Raw genomic sequence first — 20,152 nt, 5'->3', positions numbered from 1 at the left:
CATATTAAAAATATACACATCATTTAAAGTGAAAGAACATTTTTAGGTAAAATTATATAAAATAACATACTATCTTCAAAAGTGCTTATAACAATTTTCATGAACAAATTTGATCCATTATTTTGAAACAAAAATTATTTATTAATTATAAACTATATTATATAAAATATTTAATGTAACTATGTGATTACATGATTTATAAAACTATTCAAAGAGAAAAAATGATTGAATGTATTTGAATACATAATATACAATATTGCATATATTATTATAATATATATTATAATATATATTGTATACAGATGAGTACATCGTTTCAAATTATTCCGATATGTAGTTTTTTTAAAATATGGGTATATTATTTAACTTAAATTTAATACAAAAGCAGTAAAATTACACTACTAAAAGTATATTAAGTCTCTGTCTTTGGTTTGTCTTTCAGAACAAACTATTCCTTAAAAGATTTTCCACTTCACAAAAATAATTTATCAAAATAATAAAAAATCATAAACACATAAATAATAAAAATCAATTTCAGTATTTTATCCAAATTGAAAGAGTAATAACAGTATACTCTTTAAATTTAGATAAAATACGTTCCTCAAATATCTTCAGAGTTCTGCAATGTTATAAGGCCTTGATATTCCATCTCCTTATACATAACATCTTGATTCAATGTGTGTAAAATATCTTGGAAACGTTGCCTCAAGGCTAAGTTTTCCATACCTGCAATTTCATGTTGGGTTCGTTGTCTACGCTGCTTCAACTCTTCTAACTCAGTTCTTAATTGTTCAATTCTAAAGGTCATGTTATCTTTAGACATATCTCGGGACTGATAGTCTCCATCTTCTTCCGATGACAATCCACTGCTTCTCGTTACAGTTGATGTTGCTGGTATAGTTGTGCGACTTTTGTTAGACTTCTTCTTGCTGTGACCGCTGTGTGAGGACTGGAACATCTGTGACTCAAATTCGATAGGATAAGTATCTCTCTTATGAGTATCGCCAAGTCCAGGCATTGAGCAGTTATCAGATAGTCGACTATCAAAGGCGGTCAGATGACTATCTTCCAACTCAACATTAATATTACCATCTTCAATATCACTGTCACTAAGAGCGCCACCAAATATATCAACAACATTGGAGGATTCAGTATTCGAAATATCTGCAGTTGTTGTTGCTGTTTCCGTTGGGGCGACTGATGTTGTTGTTGATGAGACTGCTGAAGTGACTGTTGATGTTACTGGTGCAGTTTTAACTGCAACAGCAGCAGCTGCTGCTGCAGCGGCAGCTGAAGCTGCTGCTGTGGCAGCTGCCGCAGCCGCAGCAGCAGCAGCTTGTTTTTCTGCTTTCTTCATAGCTTTAGTCTTCTTCTCTGGTTTTTGCGGGGGTGCTGGAGTAACAGTATCTTGTTTTAGAAGTTGCTCGTCATCCTCATTAATCACCTCCCAAGTTACACTGACAGCTTCATTATCAGTACGTAACAGCCTCTTCACTTCCTTTTCAATTTCAGGTGCTTCGACATACTTTTTCTTTAAAGTTTTCCTGAACCGTCTCTTTCTCACATTTTTTGTAGGTGGAGTAATCCCATGTGGCCACAAAAACTTTTTATCGACTTTGTATGGGTCCTTCTTTTTATTTTTCGTAGGTGACTCTTCCTCCGATGGTGTTTGATCAGCTTCTTCTTTGCATATCATCATCTGGCAAATGTCCGCCGTTTTGTAAAAGCTTTTGTTATCGATTGTCTTAAGAGATTCAGTTATGGTAGGTAAATCAAAAATCTTGGCGTGCATGAGCCAGTGGTCGAATCGTACCTCACCATGTCTCATGTCGTTTTCGATTTGGATGGTCAGACGATTTTTAATATTATCACCAGTTCTAAGCAATTCTCTTAAAGCTTTTGAAGGTTCTTCTGGTAAACGAAGAATAAACTGTGACTCCAACTCGGCCATCACCTCCACTTTTTTATTTTTATCTCGATTCATTTTAAAACATTAAAAATCACTAACAATTTTAAGAGACTCAATACTCAGTTACTAACTACACTTCGCCATTAAAAGAAATCAATACATATCAAAATGAGTAGGTACCTACTTGTGCTAGCTGTTGTCTAAAATTTGACATGTGTTGATAGTTGAAAATATTTGTCATTATAAATAATTAAATATTATTAGGTAGGTAGGTATTTAATGTTATAAAATCACAATGTGATTGTTGGTAAATTTCATGTTTATTTATATTTTTTTAATTTATTATTACTTTTTCTTAGTGATTCTTGTAATTTATTATTAATAACTAGTTAGTGTAAATGGGATCACCATTCTTATTAAATATGTTTATTATTTATTTAGTACAATTTATTTTAGTTTTTATTTAATAATAAAAAACTAAAACAGAAGTAAATATAAAAATACAATATATGATTTTTGTTGATAGTATTTAAATGTGGTGTACCTACCGAGCTTCTAAATAACACAACATGCTCTAATAGTTCCTATAACATTAACTAAAATTAATATTTTAACCAAAACTTCTTATTATTACTTCAATATGAAAAACAAAATGTCTTAAAATATTTATTAAAATTTAATGATATTATACATTTAAATGAAACAAATATGTTACTAGCGCGCAAATTGGAGATCCAAATACATCCCAATAAGAACGTTTTTACGTTTACGTTTCAAGTAAAGCGACGGGCGAGACAGCTGACAATAAATAATAAGAATACCTTTCTGTGTATACTGTAACTAACAATTACGATACCAAAGTATGCAAAATTATTTGTATATTTCTATTTAAAGGTAGTAAAAAAGTAGTAGTAGTTTTTTTTTGTGTTCTATAAAATTTTGATTTGTATATTAACTGAGATGGTCCAGAAGGCAGTAAAATGTGAATGTAGTTTATATTTACACAGCTTTTTAAAAATATGTATTTAAAGCGCATACAAATGCAAAGCCCTTTAAAAAGCTCACTACCTACCGTTTTAGCAGCTACTCAGCAACACTTTTCGACAAATAACTTTAGAGTTTATGCCATAGATTATATATACACTTTATGGTAAAACATTTTGCTAGTTGGCACCCCTATGAGTTTAATAATTGTAATTTGAAGCATTGTTGTGTTGGTTTCGTATTAGAACTCGACACGTCATGGTGTTGAAAAGAAGTCGTATATTTTAGGAATTTTATAAAAACAACTTTCGTAATAAATCTTATAGTGAAGTAATATACTATTGCAACGGTTACAATTTAAAGGTAAGATTATATTGGAATATTGTAGAGCTATAATAGTTATATTTCCAGAATTCATATGTGATTGAGTAATGGTTTAATTTGGTAATTCCTATTATTGTTTTGTTAAGGGGAAAACCGTAATTGGTAACGACATATATTTAACGTAGTTTGAAAATGTTGTATAAAAATTAGTATATCATTTTAATATAAATTGGTGGTTACAATAATAATTATGACTTTAAATATTATGTTGATACACTCAGTTTACAAGTCTTAATATTTAGCTATGATGATGGTTGACCAGTTTGCATGAGATTTTGTTACAGTAGTTACATGTTGCATTATATGCAAAAATAATATAAACTGAGACAAAACGACTACAACACTTACAAAGCTTACAACTTATAGTTTGACTTATCACATTAAATATTATATTCCGCAATTTTTGTCTTGTTATATTATAGATTTTATACAGTATTATTGTTAAATATAATTAAATCACACTTTAATGATTCCATTTTGTAAATTTAATAATAGACAAATTTAATAAAATTAGACTTCCTTTCTTAAGACATCGTTAAGACTAGAGTAAAATATTTTAACTCACAGTTATTATTATAAAAATTAAATGAAATCAATCAATTCTTGTTTTAAACAAAATGATTATCATAGTATTATTGAATTTGAATTTAATTTGTTATATAATATATGTAATATTTATTTTATGGCATAGGTGTAAACTTAATTTTATCTTTGTTTCTTTTTTTTTTATAGAATAGGAAGGCGGACGAGCATATGGGCCACCTGATGGTAAGTGATCACCAAACACCCTTAGACATTGTAAGAAATGTTAACCATCGCTTACATCACCAATGCGCCACCAACCTTGGGAACTAAGATGTTATGTCCCTTGTGCCTGTAATTACACTGGCTCACTCACCCTTCAAACCGGTACACAACAATTATTTTGGTGAATAAAGTTTTATTATTATTGTTATTATTATTATTTTTTTGTTTTAGGTCACAATGAGACTGTGTACACATATCTTTATTCTCATTGCATTACTGCACTGTTCATATGCACCTCCTGTGTCACCAGACAAAAAAGATCAAGACAGTGATGTTATTGATGATGTTGTAAGTATCTATTTATTTATTACAAAGAGATTCAAAATGTATACCTATAGTTTTATGCCTATTTACTTGTCAATACAATAATCCAACAAAACAAACAGGTTCCGTTTTTTCATCAAATATAGTATGTATTTTCATGATTTCTTAGTATACGAACAATGTATTATCAGAAATTGAATGCTGGCTTGCAGTTCATTAATAAAAAAGTTTTCATGAGAAAATATTTCATTATTCTTCTAGAAATGAAAAAAAAACCTCATTAATCTGTACTATACAGTATTTTTTGATATTATTATATTATTCTTATTTATTATGCAAAGTATCTATAGAAATATTATGCAATGCGAATTTGCTTTACCATTTAGTTGTCATGAATAAACCAAGTATCCTAAAAGTTTTTTTTTGAAATGAAATGTTGTTATTGGTTGACCTTGGTATGGTAAGCCTTGAATGTTGAAATGGGGTGGCCCTTCTCTTAAGTATTTTAAAACTGGTTTATACATTACAATGGATCAATTGAGTTTGAAAATATTTAATGATCTTTACTTTAGTAAAATCATCAAAACTATCTGATTTTAATATGATGGAAATATTTTTGATCATTTTATTTATATATTATTACAATGCATTATTGTAATAGTATGTGTGCTGTCAAATCTTGCAGCTGAATTTTCAACTAGTTGTATAAAAACATAACACTCGGTAATTCTATTATTGTAGTGAAATAGATAATATATAATAAATAGTTAAATAGTTAAATTAATAACAAAATTATCCAAATTACTAGCTTCAACATTTGTTCAATTCAGACAGATTTATCAAATTTTGATTGTTATTTATGTATGTATAAAACAGAGGAAACCTCAAATTGATTTTATAAACTTTTATAATGATGATTTCATATGTACTATGTAAATACTCGCTGTGTGATTATGTGCGCAAAAATCCATATATATTTGTTTATTTGGTAAGCACAATGGGCAACAATTTTACATTATAAATAGCAAAGACAATAAAGTATAGACTCAATTAAAACCTTAATTGTTCTATCCACAACAATTCAATCAGTCAGTTATAAATATATCATTTTGTCTATTATACACCAGTTTTTACTTTTATATATAAAAAATGACTATTTGTTTTTTTTTTTTGTAAATCATTTCTTCTGTTGTCGTGGATGGTGCCGTGGCAGAAATATTCACGCAAGCGAAAACCTAGAAAGACACGTATTTAATTAGTTAAACATTGCATGAACGAAGATTATTTACAAAAACAAGCACAAGTTGGGTTTTTAAGGTTTTATATAGGTGACCTAGTGTATAATCGCAATTTGAATGTTCATCAATATTTATATAGCGAATATGATATAAGCACGCAATATGTATATGTTTTTTGTATTATGACATTGATTTTAAAGATAAACAACACAGGAAATCAAAACAATCTACTCCATCAACAAAATCTTTAACTGAAATTTACAGTTACAGTTACGTTTTATTAATTGTCTTAAAAAATATTACTTGAATGTGCATACGACTGATTTGCCAGCATCCTTGAACTGGATGCTATATTGTAAATTAACATAAATCATGTTTAATTGAAATAGAAGTAGTGTGAAGATATAAATTTGTTTTTAATTAAAAATGGCTCCACGTGCCCTGCGTTGTTAATTGAATTGAAAATATTTGTAATATCCTTTACTATTTTTTACTTATTTTAATGTATACGTAGTTTTCAATAAAATTTTAGAACTGGCAGTTTTAAAATAAATGTTGATCGCAGATTTGCTTGAAATTAACGATGTGAAATGCCTGTGACGAGGGTCGGGGCTAAGACCGATTCGTATGCCGTGACGGTAAACGGCATTTTGTTCTCTTTTTTTTTCACGTAGTGGAAACCTTCAGAAAGATACCCGTATTCATTGAACTGGGATATGTGGGATTCTTACCCACTAAAACTACTGCTATTGCCGTCCTCGGCATCGGAGAGGCTGCGGGAATTATGTTCTCTTACTCCATCAGGCCCCCTCGTTGCCGCGGCTGTCAATTTCCTTTAGTGTGCGTGGCGCGTATTACTATATACTTCTTTTCTATATATTATTTATATATACATACATAAACATGTATAAATTTCTATACTAATAATTTCGATGTCTCACATCTGCTGTGCGTGATAGCCATATTTTTTTTATTGTATTTCTCAAGCTATTTAAAAAAAAAACTGTACTACGATTTAGAAATATACGGTTATAACAAACTTTTAAACATGAAATTCAATTACATTGATAAGAATTTTAATTCTGATAAGTTTGTTTATAAAATACAAGTTGATTGTGATAACAAATCTGTGATATAAATCTGTTTTGCGGCTTATATTCGATGCTGATAAATATTATGTGATTTTTAACACGTGTGCTAAGCTTATTACTAAGAATTGGCCATTTCGGCGTTTTTTGTTAATTATTGACGGCGTCTTATTGGCGTCAAAAAATTTAAAATGTTTACGAAAATCATATTTGAAAAGAAACTTCTATTTAAACGTCAAACAAAAAGGATTCAATTGAACTATGCTAGATTTTATTGTTTCCCAAAACCAAATACAAACAAACAAATGCATATGTTGTTTTCTTAATCTGTTTTTCGAAACTGGTTAAAATCTCAGTTGCAAGTTTCGATCCACACATAACAAATAACAAATTAAAAAATATATTACATGACTTAAATAATTAATAAAAAAAATTGAATTTATTTACAGGCCGAGTACACGGAGTATCACAGATACCTGCAGGAAGTGGTACAGGCGTTAGAAAGCGATGCAGACTTTAGAGAGCGCCTCGAGAGAGCAGACGAAGATGATGTTCGCGTAAGTTACCTTACTAGCGACCCTTTTTTTACGCTGGAAAAACGCGTTACGCGTTTTCCCCACGGGAACAGTGGGGGGGGGGGGTAATTGGGGCTCGCCGGTGTCCAAGGCACCGAGTGCCCCCGAACATCGGAATACCCACTAAAAAACCCTACGAAGTACCTTTTCCGTCTTAATGAGGACGGGATCGCTTTCGCATGCTACCGTGACGCTCTGATACCTTACTAGCGACCCGTTCCGTCTTCGCACAAGTCAAAATTATGGATTTAACACGTTTTGTTTTTTTAATAATGAGAAACAATGAATTAATTCATCTATCCTAAGCACTTCGTGTTTTTTTTTTATAATCTTCTTATTTTAAAATTAGCTTAATTTGTCAAATGCAAAAGGTGTATTTTTATAAAGAGAAAACGCGTAATATTTATTTTTATTATTGGTTTGGTAGTGGTATCTTTAAATTCGCCTGAACTGACAAATTTCTCTTCGTTTTTGGTTATAATAATTTATATGATATATTTCAAAAAAACACGAAACTAACTTAATACTTTGTCTTTTTTACGCCTGTAAAGCATTAGATACAGCTATTTGGTATTAGTGCAGTTAATCGAAAATATTTTGCCAAGGTCAATCTGAAAGTTTTCAGACTTCATATTAATCGCATTTGTATGGTTTCCATCGTATAAAATGTCAGACGGAAGCCGTAACGATCGAAAACCGCATTAATAAGATTACAGATACTTAAAAGTTATTTAATCAATCTAAAACAGATTTGAAAAAAAAAAAATATTTTTTAATGTATGCTGTATATGTATATGTATAATGTATATGAATTTAATTTATGTGGTAGTTTTTTGTTGCGCTTGTCTGAGTACCTGACTGAGCGTCATACCAGCAGATCGCGGTGACCATTTTATGGGATAGTATCTTGGATAGGATTCAACGTTTAATATTTCGATATAATGTCTTCGTCAAATAATATGACAGTAATATAGTTGTAGATAAATACCGTATCATATAAGCAAAATGAAGCCTGCAATGAAGTCTTACAGAGGACGGCTCTCCTCTAATATGCCATTTTATGAAAACTTATAAACTCAAACATATTTTCTTACAAGATTGTGGAACATATGATCTCTATGATCGGTTATCGAACTCGCCACCATTAGCGATACCGTTTACAACGACCATCGTTCCAATCGTGTAAACAATTTCCTAGATTAGTAGTATAGACATGGATAAAGACATGGTATGTATGTGTGTATATATGTATACAATTTTTTTTTATAGAATAGGAAGGCGGACGAACATATGGGCCACCTGATGGTAAGTGGTCACCAACGCCCATAGACAATGGCATTGTAAGAAATGTTAACCATCGCTTACATCACCAATGCGCCACCAACCTTGGGAACTAAGATGTTATGTCCCTTGTGCTTGAAATTACTTGTATCGTTGTATTTATAGGAACGATGACGTAGAATGAGTAGCGGGGAATATGAATAGTGCTAATGTAATTTGATTGCCTTTGAATCGTCTAGTTGAGAATATCCAACATGTGATAAGTTTCGTTTTAAAACCATTTATTCTATGTTACAATGAAGATAAAATAAATAATTGAGCGAGGTGTGATTTAGTCAGCCCACATTACCAACGTCGTAACTGACGCGAATATATATAATGTTCCTCTAATCTTATTATATTTTTTTTATTAAAATATCTATTTGCCAGTGTTTAAAAACCTTAAAGTTTTCGTACGATTTTTATAGCACTTAAACCAAATCAAGGAAAACGATTTTCGTATTATTGGTAATACTTCAATTATGAATTTTCCATGTTAAGTAAGAGGCTTAAACCGTTTCTAGCATTCAGAGAATCAATTCATTTATTCCCCTTTATGTCGATTATGTTCTGAGCTGCAAGTACACATTATTCAATTTAAAGTCGGTGTCGTTTCAATGTCATGATTTGTGACTATGATTGGAAAATTTCTGTACACATGCACACATAAGCTGATATAGGCATCCTTACAAATCCCCAGATACATCTATCAACTATATATATATTTCATTACTTATAAATTAATAATATTTAGTTTTAAAAATCGAACCCAGCTCCACAAAGCAGATAACTTTCAAATTAAATTTAAGAGATCTCTTCGTCATTACTTTTTTCGTAAGCAATGTTGCATTACATATTGTTTATCATTAACCTTTTTTTAATGTATTTTTTATTAAAATTTTCCAGTCTGGTAGAATTGCGGAACAGTTAGACTTCGTCAATCACAACGTGAGAAGTAAGTTAGATGAGATCAAGCGTAGAGAGCTGGAAAGGCTCAGGCATCTTGCTACAAAGGTATGTCTACTGCCATTATATTCACAATAATACATTTAACAAAAATTATATCCCTTGTTCAAGATTTAGCGGAAGAGAATTTTTTTTCTCTTAACCGAAGATGAAGATGTGGGTAAGCATCACTGGATTTTCGTATGTTCAATTGGATATTGTTGGACGAAATTCTGTTTCGTGTTTATCGATAAAGCAACATTGGTGCAGCGATCAGGAATTGTTTCAAATTTCCTAGTGGGATATTTTACGGACTTTAACTTTATTTTTATATCCCCTGAGGTTTTAGTCTTTAATTTTAATTCTCATAATAAATATTTTCTATAAAAATAATACCTTTCATTTAACATATGCTGCTTGAGCGTTGCAACAGCATGGGCTTTCAGCGGCTTAAAAATTATATTTTATGAACATCAAACAAAACAGTCCAATTGCATTCGCATATGTTTATTTGCTTATTAGACAAACTTTCAAGGTAACAATACCTAGATTTTTCGTTGACTTTGAATTTTAAACGCATTAACTATTCTAGGACTCGATAGGAACATGTAAATATTTCGTAATGGTAAATATTTTGATTTGTTATCGCTACTGTTTTACCGGTGGGGGCTTTGTTCTCATGATTAGCGGCGGATTGACGGCGTAAGTATATAAAAACATCAACGGTGATGACCATTCACAAACATTTGTTCGTCTACGTTTTTATTGCAAATTAATATGAAGAAAAAAAACCTACGAGTTATATCTAAATCATTATATTGCTGATATAGTATTATTTTTATTTCTACATTGGCAATTGCGATCTTAGTTTCTTTATCATGGTTTTACGAGCTGACTAGGATCTCCGTGCTCTGACGTCGTCGACAGCTCCACTTTCTGTTTGTCCTCAATTACACATTGATTGTCTTTATTTTTACAATAACGCTTCAAACTATATATATAACATTCGATATAATTTATTTTTTCCTAATTAAAAAAAAAAATCAATCGTATATCCTTATTATTATTTATTTATCATTATATCATTTTCATTTTCTTCTTGGTATCAAAATATATTGCATTCAAGTAGTTAAATATAATCGAATTATATTTATCCTGCAAAAATCAACGAATGCTAACCCAACTTTTTTATCATCTATATATTCTTTTATCCTTATTTTGGAACCCGTTAATGATGGCTTAAAATTGTTTTTTTTTTTTCAGGAATTTGAATTAACAAATGAACTCGATGTACATAGCAAGGTGCCGACAAACGAACATTTGGATCACACGAACCCTCATACATTTGAAATTGAGGATTTGAGAAAATTGATACAAAAAACCACAGCGGACTTGGAGGCCGCTGACATGAAGCGTAAGGAAGAATTTAAGGTATGATCTTTCTTCTCTACGTTGTGCCTACAATGCTGTATGCTTATATATATATAGAAGATATATATATTGCTCACACCTTTGGGATGGCTCCGCTAAGTACCTAATGGAGGCCTTGGACCGGTTGCAGCGACCTGCAGTACGCATTATTGGCGACGTAAAGGTCACAAACACCCTTGAACCTTTACAATTGCGTCGCGAGATAGCAGCACTGAGCGCTTTCTATCGTCTGTATCACGGCGAGTGCTCTGAGGAATTATTCTCTCTAATTCCTGCTTCCCCCTTCCTTCTTAAGTCGACGCGAGCTGGTTCTCGATGTCACCGCCTAACTGTGACATCAATTCCATCGCGCACAAAGAAATTTGGCAACTCCTTTCTTTGTCGCACTACCAAAGAATGGAATTCCATAGCAGCTCACGTGTTCCCCTCCTCTTACAACCCGGGTTCCTTCAAACGAGGCGTGAAGAGGCATCTTGCGGGCCGGCAAGGCGGGGACGGCTAGTACAGAACATTCTTCCCGACTGTACTGGCCGTCGTCGCGTTTGGACTCTACTACCACTTACCATCAGGTGGAGTAGAGTCATTTGCCATCCCGGGGCATATAAAAAAAAAAAGAAGAGTATACGTAAAGTAAATACGTAATTAGTTTTTGTTTACCAATTATTTTGGTAAATTTATTTTCGAAAATATTGTATATTTAATTAAATGATAAAAAAAGTCTCGTTCTATTTGTTTTTCTCTGTTACTTTTGATTATCGATTGTGTTACAGGAGTACGAGATGCAAAAAGAGTTTGAGAAACATCAAAAGATAGAATCTATGAACGAGGCTGAAAAGAAGGAATATATGGAGGCTGCGAAAAAGGAGGAAGAAGCTAAGAAACATCATCAGCCGGTAATGTATAGAGCATTTAGATTTCATACTTTTTTTTGTGAAAAGTAAAATAAATGAAAATCAATTTTTACATAAGTAAAAATTAATTGGCAAGGAAATGAATCAATTCTTAAATGGATATAATATATGCGAATTGCTAATCTACATTAGAAGGCTGTATTTGGCTAACTCATATAGTCATTTTTGTTATAAATCAATGATATCATTTCAATAATCTTATAAACTTGAGGGCATGGAACTGTTTATTCCGTACTCTGCAGTGTCCATTGGTGCCTAACCCCGGTCTTCGTTTGGTCGCTTCTGCAAAACGGCGTCTGTAGATGTAAATACCAGAGCATCTAAAAAGGTACACAACTCTGCCTCTGAGTCTAGGCCCTTCAAAAACGTTATTGTTAAGGTAAAGTCGGGGCACATTGGTGAAATTGTCGACAAATTCATGCTTTTTCTTTTGAGAACACGTGTATTCTGGTCTCTCGCTAAAGATGTCTTAGACAATTTCTTTTAGGCCTCCTTTTCAACTCTAACTGTGGGAACTTGGCACCCGACTTTAGAAAATCGATTTTTTCTTTTTGATTCTTTTAGATATTCGTATGTAGGTGATTATAGTAACATTTTCTTCGTTTGTGGTAGCTCTAAAAAAAATTGGAGTGCATCGAAAAAAACTCATCCCCGGTTTTGTCGGAACTCAAAATTAATATATATAAAGCTACCTACTTTCGTTTTTTTATTTTCCTCATGGTAAACCATCGTCAATGCGCCACCAACCTTGGGAACTTAGATGTTATGGCCCTTGTGCCTGTAGTCACACTAGCTCACTCGCCCTTGAAAACCGGAACACAATAGTAAGTATTGCTTTTTGGTGGTAAAATATGTGATGCGACTGGATGATGTCTACCCAGACGGGCTTGCATCGACGAGAATTGGATGATGAAACATGTGTTTGAAATGGAGTCTTTATTAACCAAAGTGTCCTACTGGAGGCCACTACACTTGATTCAAGTCAACCCCAATAAGAACCAAGTTTGCAAGCTGACCGCTAAAAAGTCACATAACAATTCGTTCGTCTGTTTAACTACAAATTTATAAGTACTTCGGACAATTTGAGTACTACGGAAAATTGTGAATTGTAACATGAATTTATTACGTGTTTATTGCAAGATTTTATAATTTTATTTTCTAAATGCTTTTCTAATTGCAATTTTTTATATCAAACCTGTTTAGATTCAAAATCTGTGTCAGATAACACACTGGAGCTAATTGTTTATTGGTTCAGATCATTTGTCATCTAGAGTCGTCCCTTATGTTTTGCAGTTTGATGTTACAAAATATAGAAGGGACAATGGGACTGGCGTGCCTGTGTAGAACAGGACAAAAGTCCCTTAATTAAATAAAGAAAAAAAAATGTTCTGCAGTTGATCATCCAGAGACAGAAAAAAGTTTCAGAAGTCAATGCAATTTTCGCAACATTATATAGTAGCCCAGAGCTGCCCATTCCGCCTTATAGCAATCCGTCCCCATTTCGCTTCCGTCACGATTGGTACAATAACGTCACGCTGCGCTTGCGCGTAAAAAGCTTTGATATTCAGCGCCGTCATATCGTATTAATGTCTTTATCATCTATTGAATTAATCAGCCAGTTCATAGTGAAATTCTAATATATAATTATTTCCGCCTGAAATTAGTTTTGGCATTAACATGGTTTCGTTTTTTAAGCGATCATTGTTTATCGTGACTTATCGATCGTCGCAGAATATTCTGTAGACCTTTTAGATATCTACAAGCTTTCCATAGTATCACTGACGGATTTTTAGATATACTCTTCAATATCTTTTATTCCATACCGAATAAAAGATTTCCGGTTATATCACATATAATCGACTAGGTCCTTTGTCGTGGGGTTTCAAGCGCTGAACGTTACCCGTAAGACGTAGTGTGATGTTAAGTAACCTTTATTTGTCTATCGAATAGATCAATAATTAAGCTTATCAAATCGAATCGTACACCCTGATACTTAATTAAAGCGTTCAAGCTAAGAAACCAGATTCTGCAGCTTTATATAATATAAATATCAAACTGTGAATAAAAAGATTTAGCTTTCTATAAACAGCGGGTATTAACAGATATTTTGATTATCGGTGTACCTTTTTTTGTAGATTGTAAATTCTAGAATCTGTCATTGACGTTTATAATTAAAAAAGGTAAGGTTACAAGAAATCGCCTAAATACTTGTTCATTTCATAAGAAACAATTACAAGAAAAGAATTTATTTAAATGCATAAAATATATACAAAATATTCATAACAGCTTCATCACCCGGGCTCTAAACAACAATTAGAAGAGGTATGGCAGAAACAGGACCACATGGACCAACAATTTGACGCGAAAGCATTCTTCATGATGCACGGTGAGTTGTATATTTGCTATATTAATTATTATATTATCTGTGACAGCTCCACCATCCCGCTTCAAAAGATCAGCTGTTAGAGGTATGGAATACGGCTGACAATATGGAACCGAAAGATTTCGACCCGAAAGTATTTTTCATGATGCACGGTAAGATGTATGCCAGTGAAGTAGGATTTAGATTTGTGTATTTTAGTTGTCTTCGTTTGTAGGGTCGTTTGTTTATTTTTTTATTTCATATTTTGTGTTAGTTGAATTTTGTTTGTTTTTTTTTTGATGCCATGTTTGATTTTGAGTTTTTGTGGTAGATATAGTTTTGTTTTATAAAATTATCGTTATTGTCTATTAGATCTTCAAAGATTAACTCTACGTCTAAATATTTTGCGTACGACAATCATTGCGGGTAGCATCTCAGTGCAATTAAATTTACTATGTACGGCATGGCTAATATAAGTTAGGATAGTGCGAAAGAGAAAAAAATCTTATTATGAAAAATGAGTTAAAGTATGAAAATAACAGACATATCGCTGTTATATGTCAGTTCAAGTAATAAACGTATTTTATTGTTCTTTTTTTATTTAATTACAATCTTTCGAAATATATAAGCAAACATAACTTTGTGATATTTTATATCAATAATAATAGTTATCGTACGACAAAATATTTGGGCGTCTTGTTAATCGATTCGAGTTAGTTTTTTTTTTTTCATAAATTTACACCATTACAATTTTACTAATAAACATTGTTATAGCCTTAATGTATTTAGATGATTTGTTTCTCTTTCTTTTGTATGTCAAATTACTGGTGTCAGAAAAGAGATATTTGTGTAACTATTTCTTTGCTATACGATTAATTATTACTAGAAAATTCGTCAGATTCGTTTTTGAAATTATTGGTATTATCCTATATGAATTGTCGACTTATAATTTTTCAAGCTGTGAATATGTAGTATTTCACGATAGTGTTTCCTTTTGTTTTTTGATAAGCAAATTAACTAATTAATATGTTTTATTTTCAGCACTTTTGCATGATTATTTTATTTTCTATGTAATAGTAAATAAGGTCTAATGTGAATCAAGGTTGACATAGTTTAGACAGTAAAAATGGCAGTTCCTAATGAGTTGTTATAGGTCGTTTTTTATTTATTAATAAAGGATCATCCTTTATTGACGTGAAATTCGATGCCCACTTCGGAACTATTTTTTTTTGTATAAGACCAACATAAATTATGTCAACAATAATCAAAACATCATGATCGTAGATTTATAACGGAATACTAAAAATGTCTTTGCAATAACAGATGTCGACGGTAACGGTGTTTGGGACGCTAATGAAGTTAAAGCACTATTTATCAAGGAATTAAACAAGTTGTACGGTCCCACTGGTCCCAATACGGATTTACACGAACGCGCTGAGGAAATGGAACGAATGAGAGAACATTTCTTCAAGGAGAACGATCGCAATCACGACGGTTTGATAGATTACAACGAGTTCATGATGGAGACACAGAAACCTGAATTTAATCGGGATGAAGGTCAGTATTATTTGCAATAACTTGCTTAGGCTCAAGCTTACAGGGATGAAGGGGTCTACATCTTTATAATCTATGGATGTAAACAATCAATCAATCATATAAGCCAATCCAAGTTATGGTTTTCTCTAGGGATCACCGGTCTTGTACCATTCTTGTAAGCTGTGTTGGTAAGTCAATAAGCTGTGGCCGGGACAAAGTAGGGCTCGCAGGCCGCCGCCGTGTCTATCTGCCCTTCGCCATGGACTGAAACAGTAGGTCCTGCGTTCCGGTGGAGTGGTTCAAGTTCGCCTGAAGGAAGGAAGCTAATAATTTTTGCGCTCTTTTTGATTGTGATTTATTGCTTCCTGCCATGCCTGGCGGCTTCCGTCCTTTCCTGTGGTGGTCGTGGTGGGGGGTTGTAGACTCGTGCTCTCATCACGTAGCATATGCACCGGAAGCGGCTTAATGGACGCTGCTTTTAGTTCGTGACCCTTTTTTTCCTTGAGCAAAACCTCATGAATTCCCATCTCGGAGATTATGGGGGTTTCTGTCGGACTCTTACCGACTAAATTTGCTGAATATATCCCGGACGGAGAGACAGATCCACGATATTGTGGGCTCCACAGATGCAGGGCAGAGGGTCCCTCAAAATCGCCGAACCAAACAAAAGAAACGGTCACGAAAGGAGGGGGGGGGGGGGGGGTATAAGTCAAAAAACAAAACAGAAAAAATGTGTAAATATAATCCCTCTGTATCAGCTCCGGCGCAATTGAATTGCCTTGTTCCTACTCTCATTGTCGATATATCTCCAATATGACATCTCTGCAGTTTATGACAACACCACCAGTTTCGTCATCGCCCGGATTTTTGTTGTTTTAATCTGTTCTAGATCCGCTCTAATGTTAATTTCTGGAGGGATCGCCTTGAAGTAATGTGGGAGGGGTGAGCTGATTTCCACTGCTACTTCCCATTTTAAAGAAAGCAGTTGCCCATAAGTCTCTACGTCACAGACAGTCTCAGTATTCTAGGTAACGTCTTCACAATTTTCAGTTTTAACCTTGGTTTCCGAATTAAGTTCAACTGCAGCCTTCATGGCACGGATATTGGAGATTTTGTCGCGTCAACATTTTAATAAAAAATCGGTTGAATGTCTTGTCTGACAAAAAACGATGATCTTGTTATTTCCTCATGAGCCCGAGTAGCAAAGCAGAAAGTTTTGGTGCGCTGTCTCTTCAATGTGGCGAGAAGTTTAAGCGTTAAAATTCCTTCGATTTCCATCGCGGCGAATCGATTTTGAGGTTCCAGTTGAAATCCAAAGGTAGAAAAATGACCTTGAGTGGCTTGGTTACGTTGTACGTTGGAGATATTATCATTTGCGATCTTTCGGCGTAGCGGTATCGCGACTAGAGGTCCTGTTGGGAGCTTCTTTTCTTTCATCTTTTGATATTGCCCATACTCGCTGCGCTGATTAGTCGCTGGCCAACAGGCCAGCGCAGTGGGGATTGGTGAATAGTTTTACAAAGAGGACGTGCTGTCCATTCCCCAAATTGTCCATCCCTTAGTTGATATAACAGTTAATATAAACTTATCAATATCTACTAGACATATCATTAATCATTTTCCAATAAACAAATTTAGTGGCATGGGGACCATAATGATATACCGATCATAAACACATCTAATTGTCTTTACGTTGAGAAAGAAGTCATGTTAAGGACTATTTGATTTCAGGTTGGCAACCAATAGACGAAAATCAGATTTATACTCAAGCAGAGTACGAAGCGTACGAACGGAAGAGACTTGAAACACTACACTATTTACAGCAACGTGGCTTGGTACGTAACCTTAAGATTATACTATTCAGTCAGTCATTTAGATCAAATTCTAAATCGGCTTGGTACGTAACCTTAAGATTATACTATTCAGTCAGTCATTTAGATCAAATTCTAAATCGGTTTAAATATTTTAGGTCGATGCTCAAGGTCGCCCGATACCTGGCGCTGAACATCAAATACATCAAGCAGTTAAACAACACCAACAGCAACAACAGCAACAAGCTTACCAACAATCTCAGTACCATGGTGCACAAGCCCAATATCATCCCCAAGGGCAGCCAATGGGACAACCTCAGTATGCCCCTGTGCAGTCACAAGGATATCAACAACCACCAGCTTACCAACAATATCCTGGACAACAACAAGGACAACCGCAAGGCCAAGTGCCTCAAGGACAACCGCAAGGACAGTACCAGGGACAAGTGCCTCAAGGTCAATATCAAGGACAAGTAGCTCAAGGACAGCCGCAAGGTCAACCACAAGGTCAGTATCAAGGACAAGTACCTCAAGGACAGCCGCAAGGTCAGTATCAAGGACAAGTAGCTCAAGGACAGCCGCAAGGCCAGTATCAAGGTCAAGTGGCTCAAGGACAGCCGCAAGGCCAGTATCAAGGTCAAGTGGCTCAAGGACAGCCGCAAGGCCAGTATCAAGGACAAGTGCCACAAGGACAGCCTCAAAGCCAGTATCAAGGACAAGTACCACAAGGACAGCCGCAAGGCCAGAATCAAGGACAATATCAGGCACCAGCTCAGGGGCAGCCTATACAGAAAAATCAACAGCAACAACAGAATGTTCCAGTTCCAGCTGCACAAGTCCAACAAGCACACCAACCAGCACAGCCGCCACAAGCTCAAAATACTCCGGATGTGGTTTCAAACCACACTTGAGTAAGTCTCACGTCAGTCGTTATTTAAAGATATAATGTAAGAAACATAAAATGATGTTTAGAATTTAGACAATATTCATTTAATACTACTGTGTGCTGTGCTGTGCTGTTTAAAATGGTGCCAATTTCTTGTATTGCAATGTTTCCATTCTATAATTATATTTAAATTATTGTCTATTTGCCTGTACTATTGGGATTATAGATTTTAATAATAAAGTTGTCATCAATATATAAATGTTTCATTTCATATTACATAAAATTTGAAAACATTAAGTTTTGCAGTCATACATTTGAGAGCTCAAGATTTATAACAAATTAAAAAATATAATTATTATTCACTCGTCGTTTTTCTGAATATTTGACTGACAGCATACCATACCTGGTACAAGTGAATAATAAAAAAAGATGTTGTTGTCATACAAAGATATGATAGATGTCAAGACGTGACATTTAAGTATTATCAATAACTGGTATATTTAGAAAAAAAAATTAGCTAAATATCAAATGACTGCGCCTTGAAACAGAACTGTGAAGTAATTTATTATTTCCGAAACATTAATCATTGCATATAATATATAAATAAGTTTGATAAAAATGATATTGACATTGAAATACATACAGTGATATTTTCTCAATCGAATTTTTCCACGACAACGACGTGATACGATATCTGGTTTTGAATCAGCGCCATCTATCGGTGCCGGGTTGTAACATAAGTAATTAAACAACCGGTTTTTTTTTCTTTTGACAACAGAAAAATATTCACAAAAAACTATTTTGTTATGTAATATTAAGATATAATTAACTAACAAAGCTATATATCTACAGAAATTATTAATTAAGAATTTACTGTATCTATCTCGCAGACATTTTTAGTTTTCCCAATTAAGATATTTACATTTCAAGTTAATATTACTATTTGTATTCAGTAATATATTATATAGTTGTAAAAAACGTGGAGTTTAAGTGTCTAGACCGAAAAAAAAAATGTAAATGTCGTCGTTCGTTATAACATCTGCTGAGTGGTAAAAATTGATTTAAAACGGAAAAGAGCAAAATCAATCATAAAGATTGATGATGAAAATAATAAAAAATAGGAGTGTTAAATTAAGCAACGCAAAAGAAGTATCTTTTTTACCCAAAATGCTCCATAAAAAAGACAGGTTTCTCAAGGGAAACTAATATTAATTAATATGTTAGAAAAACAAAAAAATATGAAGCGTTATCAATAACACTTATAATTATAGAGCTTAAAATTATACAAGTGCATATAAAAAAAACGAGAAGAACATTGTCATTGATCGAATGGCAATATTCATCTAGCCATCAAAGAAAATTTTACGTATTTATTATTATAGGAGAATAAACCTCGCATCGAGCTCGTAACAAAGAATGATTGTTTATACTTATTAAAAAATTGAAATATTTATGAATCTTTAGAAGAACATGCGTTACTGATAGAAGAACATAGTTTATAATTTATGTAAGAAATTAATACTAGTTTCTCTTTTAAGTATTTTAGGTAAAATTTCATGAGCAAAGGTAATGGTGGTCTAAAAATACTTTCAATTCTGTGCTCAGAAATAATTGGCTAGTTTACCCAACTTAATTATAATAAGACAATTGACCTAAAAAAAAGAAAATGACAATCTTTAAAAACATTCCACAGACTACGAT

At 33.2% G+C, this 20,152-nt stretch overlaps 2 protein-coding genes across 15 annotated transcripts; one reads left to right on the top strand and one right to left on the bottom strand.

Annotated features, from left to right (window-relative positions):
• Nucleotides 1-330: 330 nt before the first annotated feature.
• LOC126780505 (transcription initiation factor TFIID subunit 7-like) lies at nt 331-2,095 on the bottom strand. Its single transcript, XM_050505061.1, has one exon. The coding sequence runs from the start codon at nt 1,982-1,984 to the stop codon at nt 602-604; it is 1,383 nt and encodes a 460-aa protein (XP_050361018.1). The 5' UTR covers nt 1,985-2,095; the 3' UTR covers nt 331-601.
• Nucleotides 2,096-3,107: 1,012 nt separating this feature from the next.
• On the top strand, nt 3,108-18,704 carry LOC126780487 (nucleobindin-2). Of its 14 annotated transcripts, none has more exons than XM_050505030.1 (12): nt 4,016-4,045; nt 4,256-4,372; nt 7,124-7,231; nt 9,476-9,583; nt 10,778-10,945; nt 11,716-11,838; nt 14,289-14,391; nt 15,542-15,775; nt 17,486-17,589; nt 17,724-18,060; nt 18,151-18,201; nt 18,280-18,704. In XM_050505030.1, exons 1-12 carry the CDS (start codon nt 4,031-4,033, stop codon nt 18,474-18,476), a joined length of 1,665 nt encoding a protein of 554 aa, XP_050360987.1. In that variant the 5' UTR covers nt 4,016-4,030; the 3' UTR covers nt 18,477-18,704. The 14 variants fall into 14 exon arrangements, with proteins under 14 accessions (XP_050360975.1, XP_050360987.1, XP_050360986.1 ...); XM_050505029.1 differs by having other exon boundaries at nt 18,112-18,162; XM_050505028.1 differs by having other exon boundaries at nt 18,112-18,201.
• Nucleotides 18,705-20,152: the final 1,448 nt, after the last annotated feature.

The sequence above is a fragment of the Nymphalis io genome, chromosome Z (assembly GCF_905147045.1).
Source record: "Nymphalis io chromosome Z, ilAglIoxx1.1, whole genome shotgun sequence".
NCBI classification, from domain to species: Eukaryota; Metazoa; Arthropoda; class Insecta; order Lepidoptera; family Nymphalidae; genus Nymphalis; species Nymphalis io.
The sequence above is the reverse complement of the archived record's forward strand: the minus strand, read 5'-3'. Positions and strand labels throughout refer to the sequence as shown.

Excerpts from the sequence above, each read along its gene's own strand:
- LOC126780505 (XM_050505061.1), bottom strand. The coding sequence starts at position 1,984 with ATGAATCGAGATAAAAATAAAAAAGTGGAGGTGATGGCCGAGTTGGAG.
- LOC126780487 (XM_050505016.1), top strand. Across the intron at positions 7,232-9,475 it reads CAGACGAAGATGATGTTCGC|TCTGGTAGAATTGCGGAACA; the intron begins GTAAGTTACCTT and ends AAAATTTTCCAG. Across the intron at positions 9,584-10,777 it reads TCAGGCATCTTGCTACAAAG|GAATTTGAATTAACAAATGA; the intron begins GTATGTCTACTG and ends TTTTTTTTTCAG.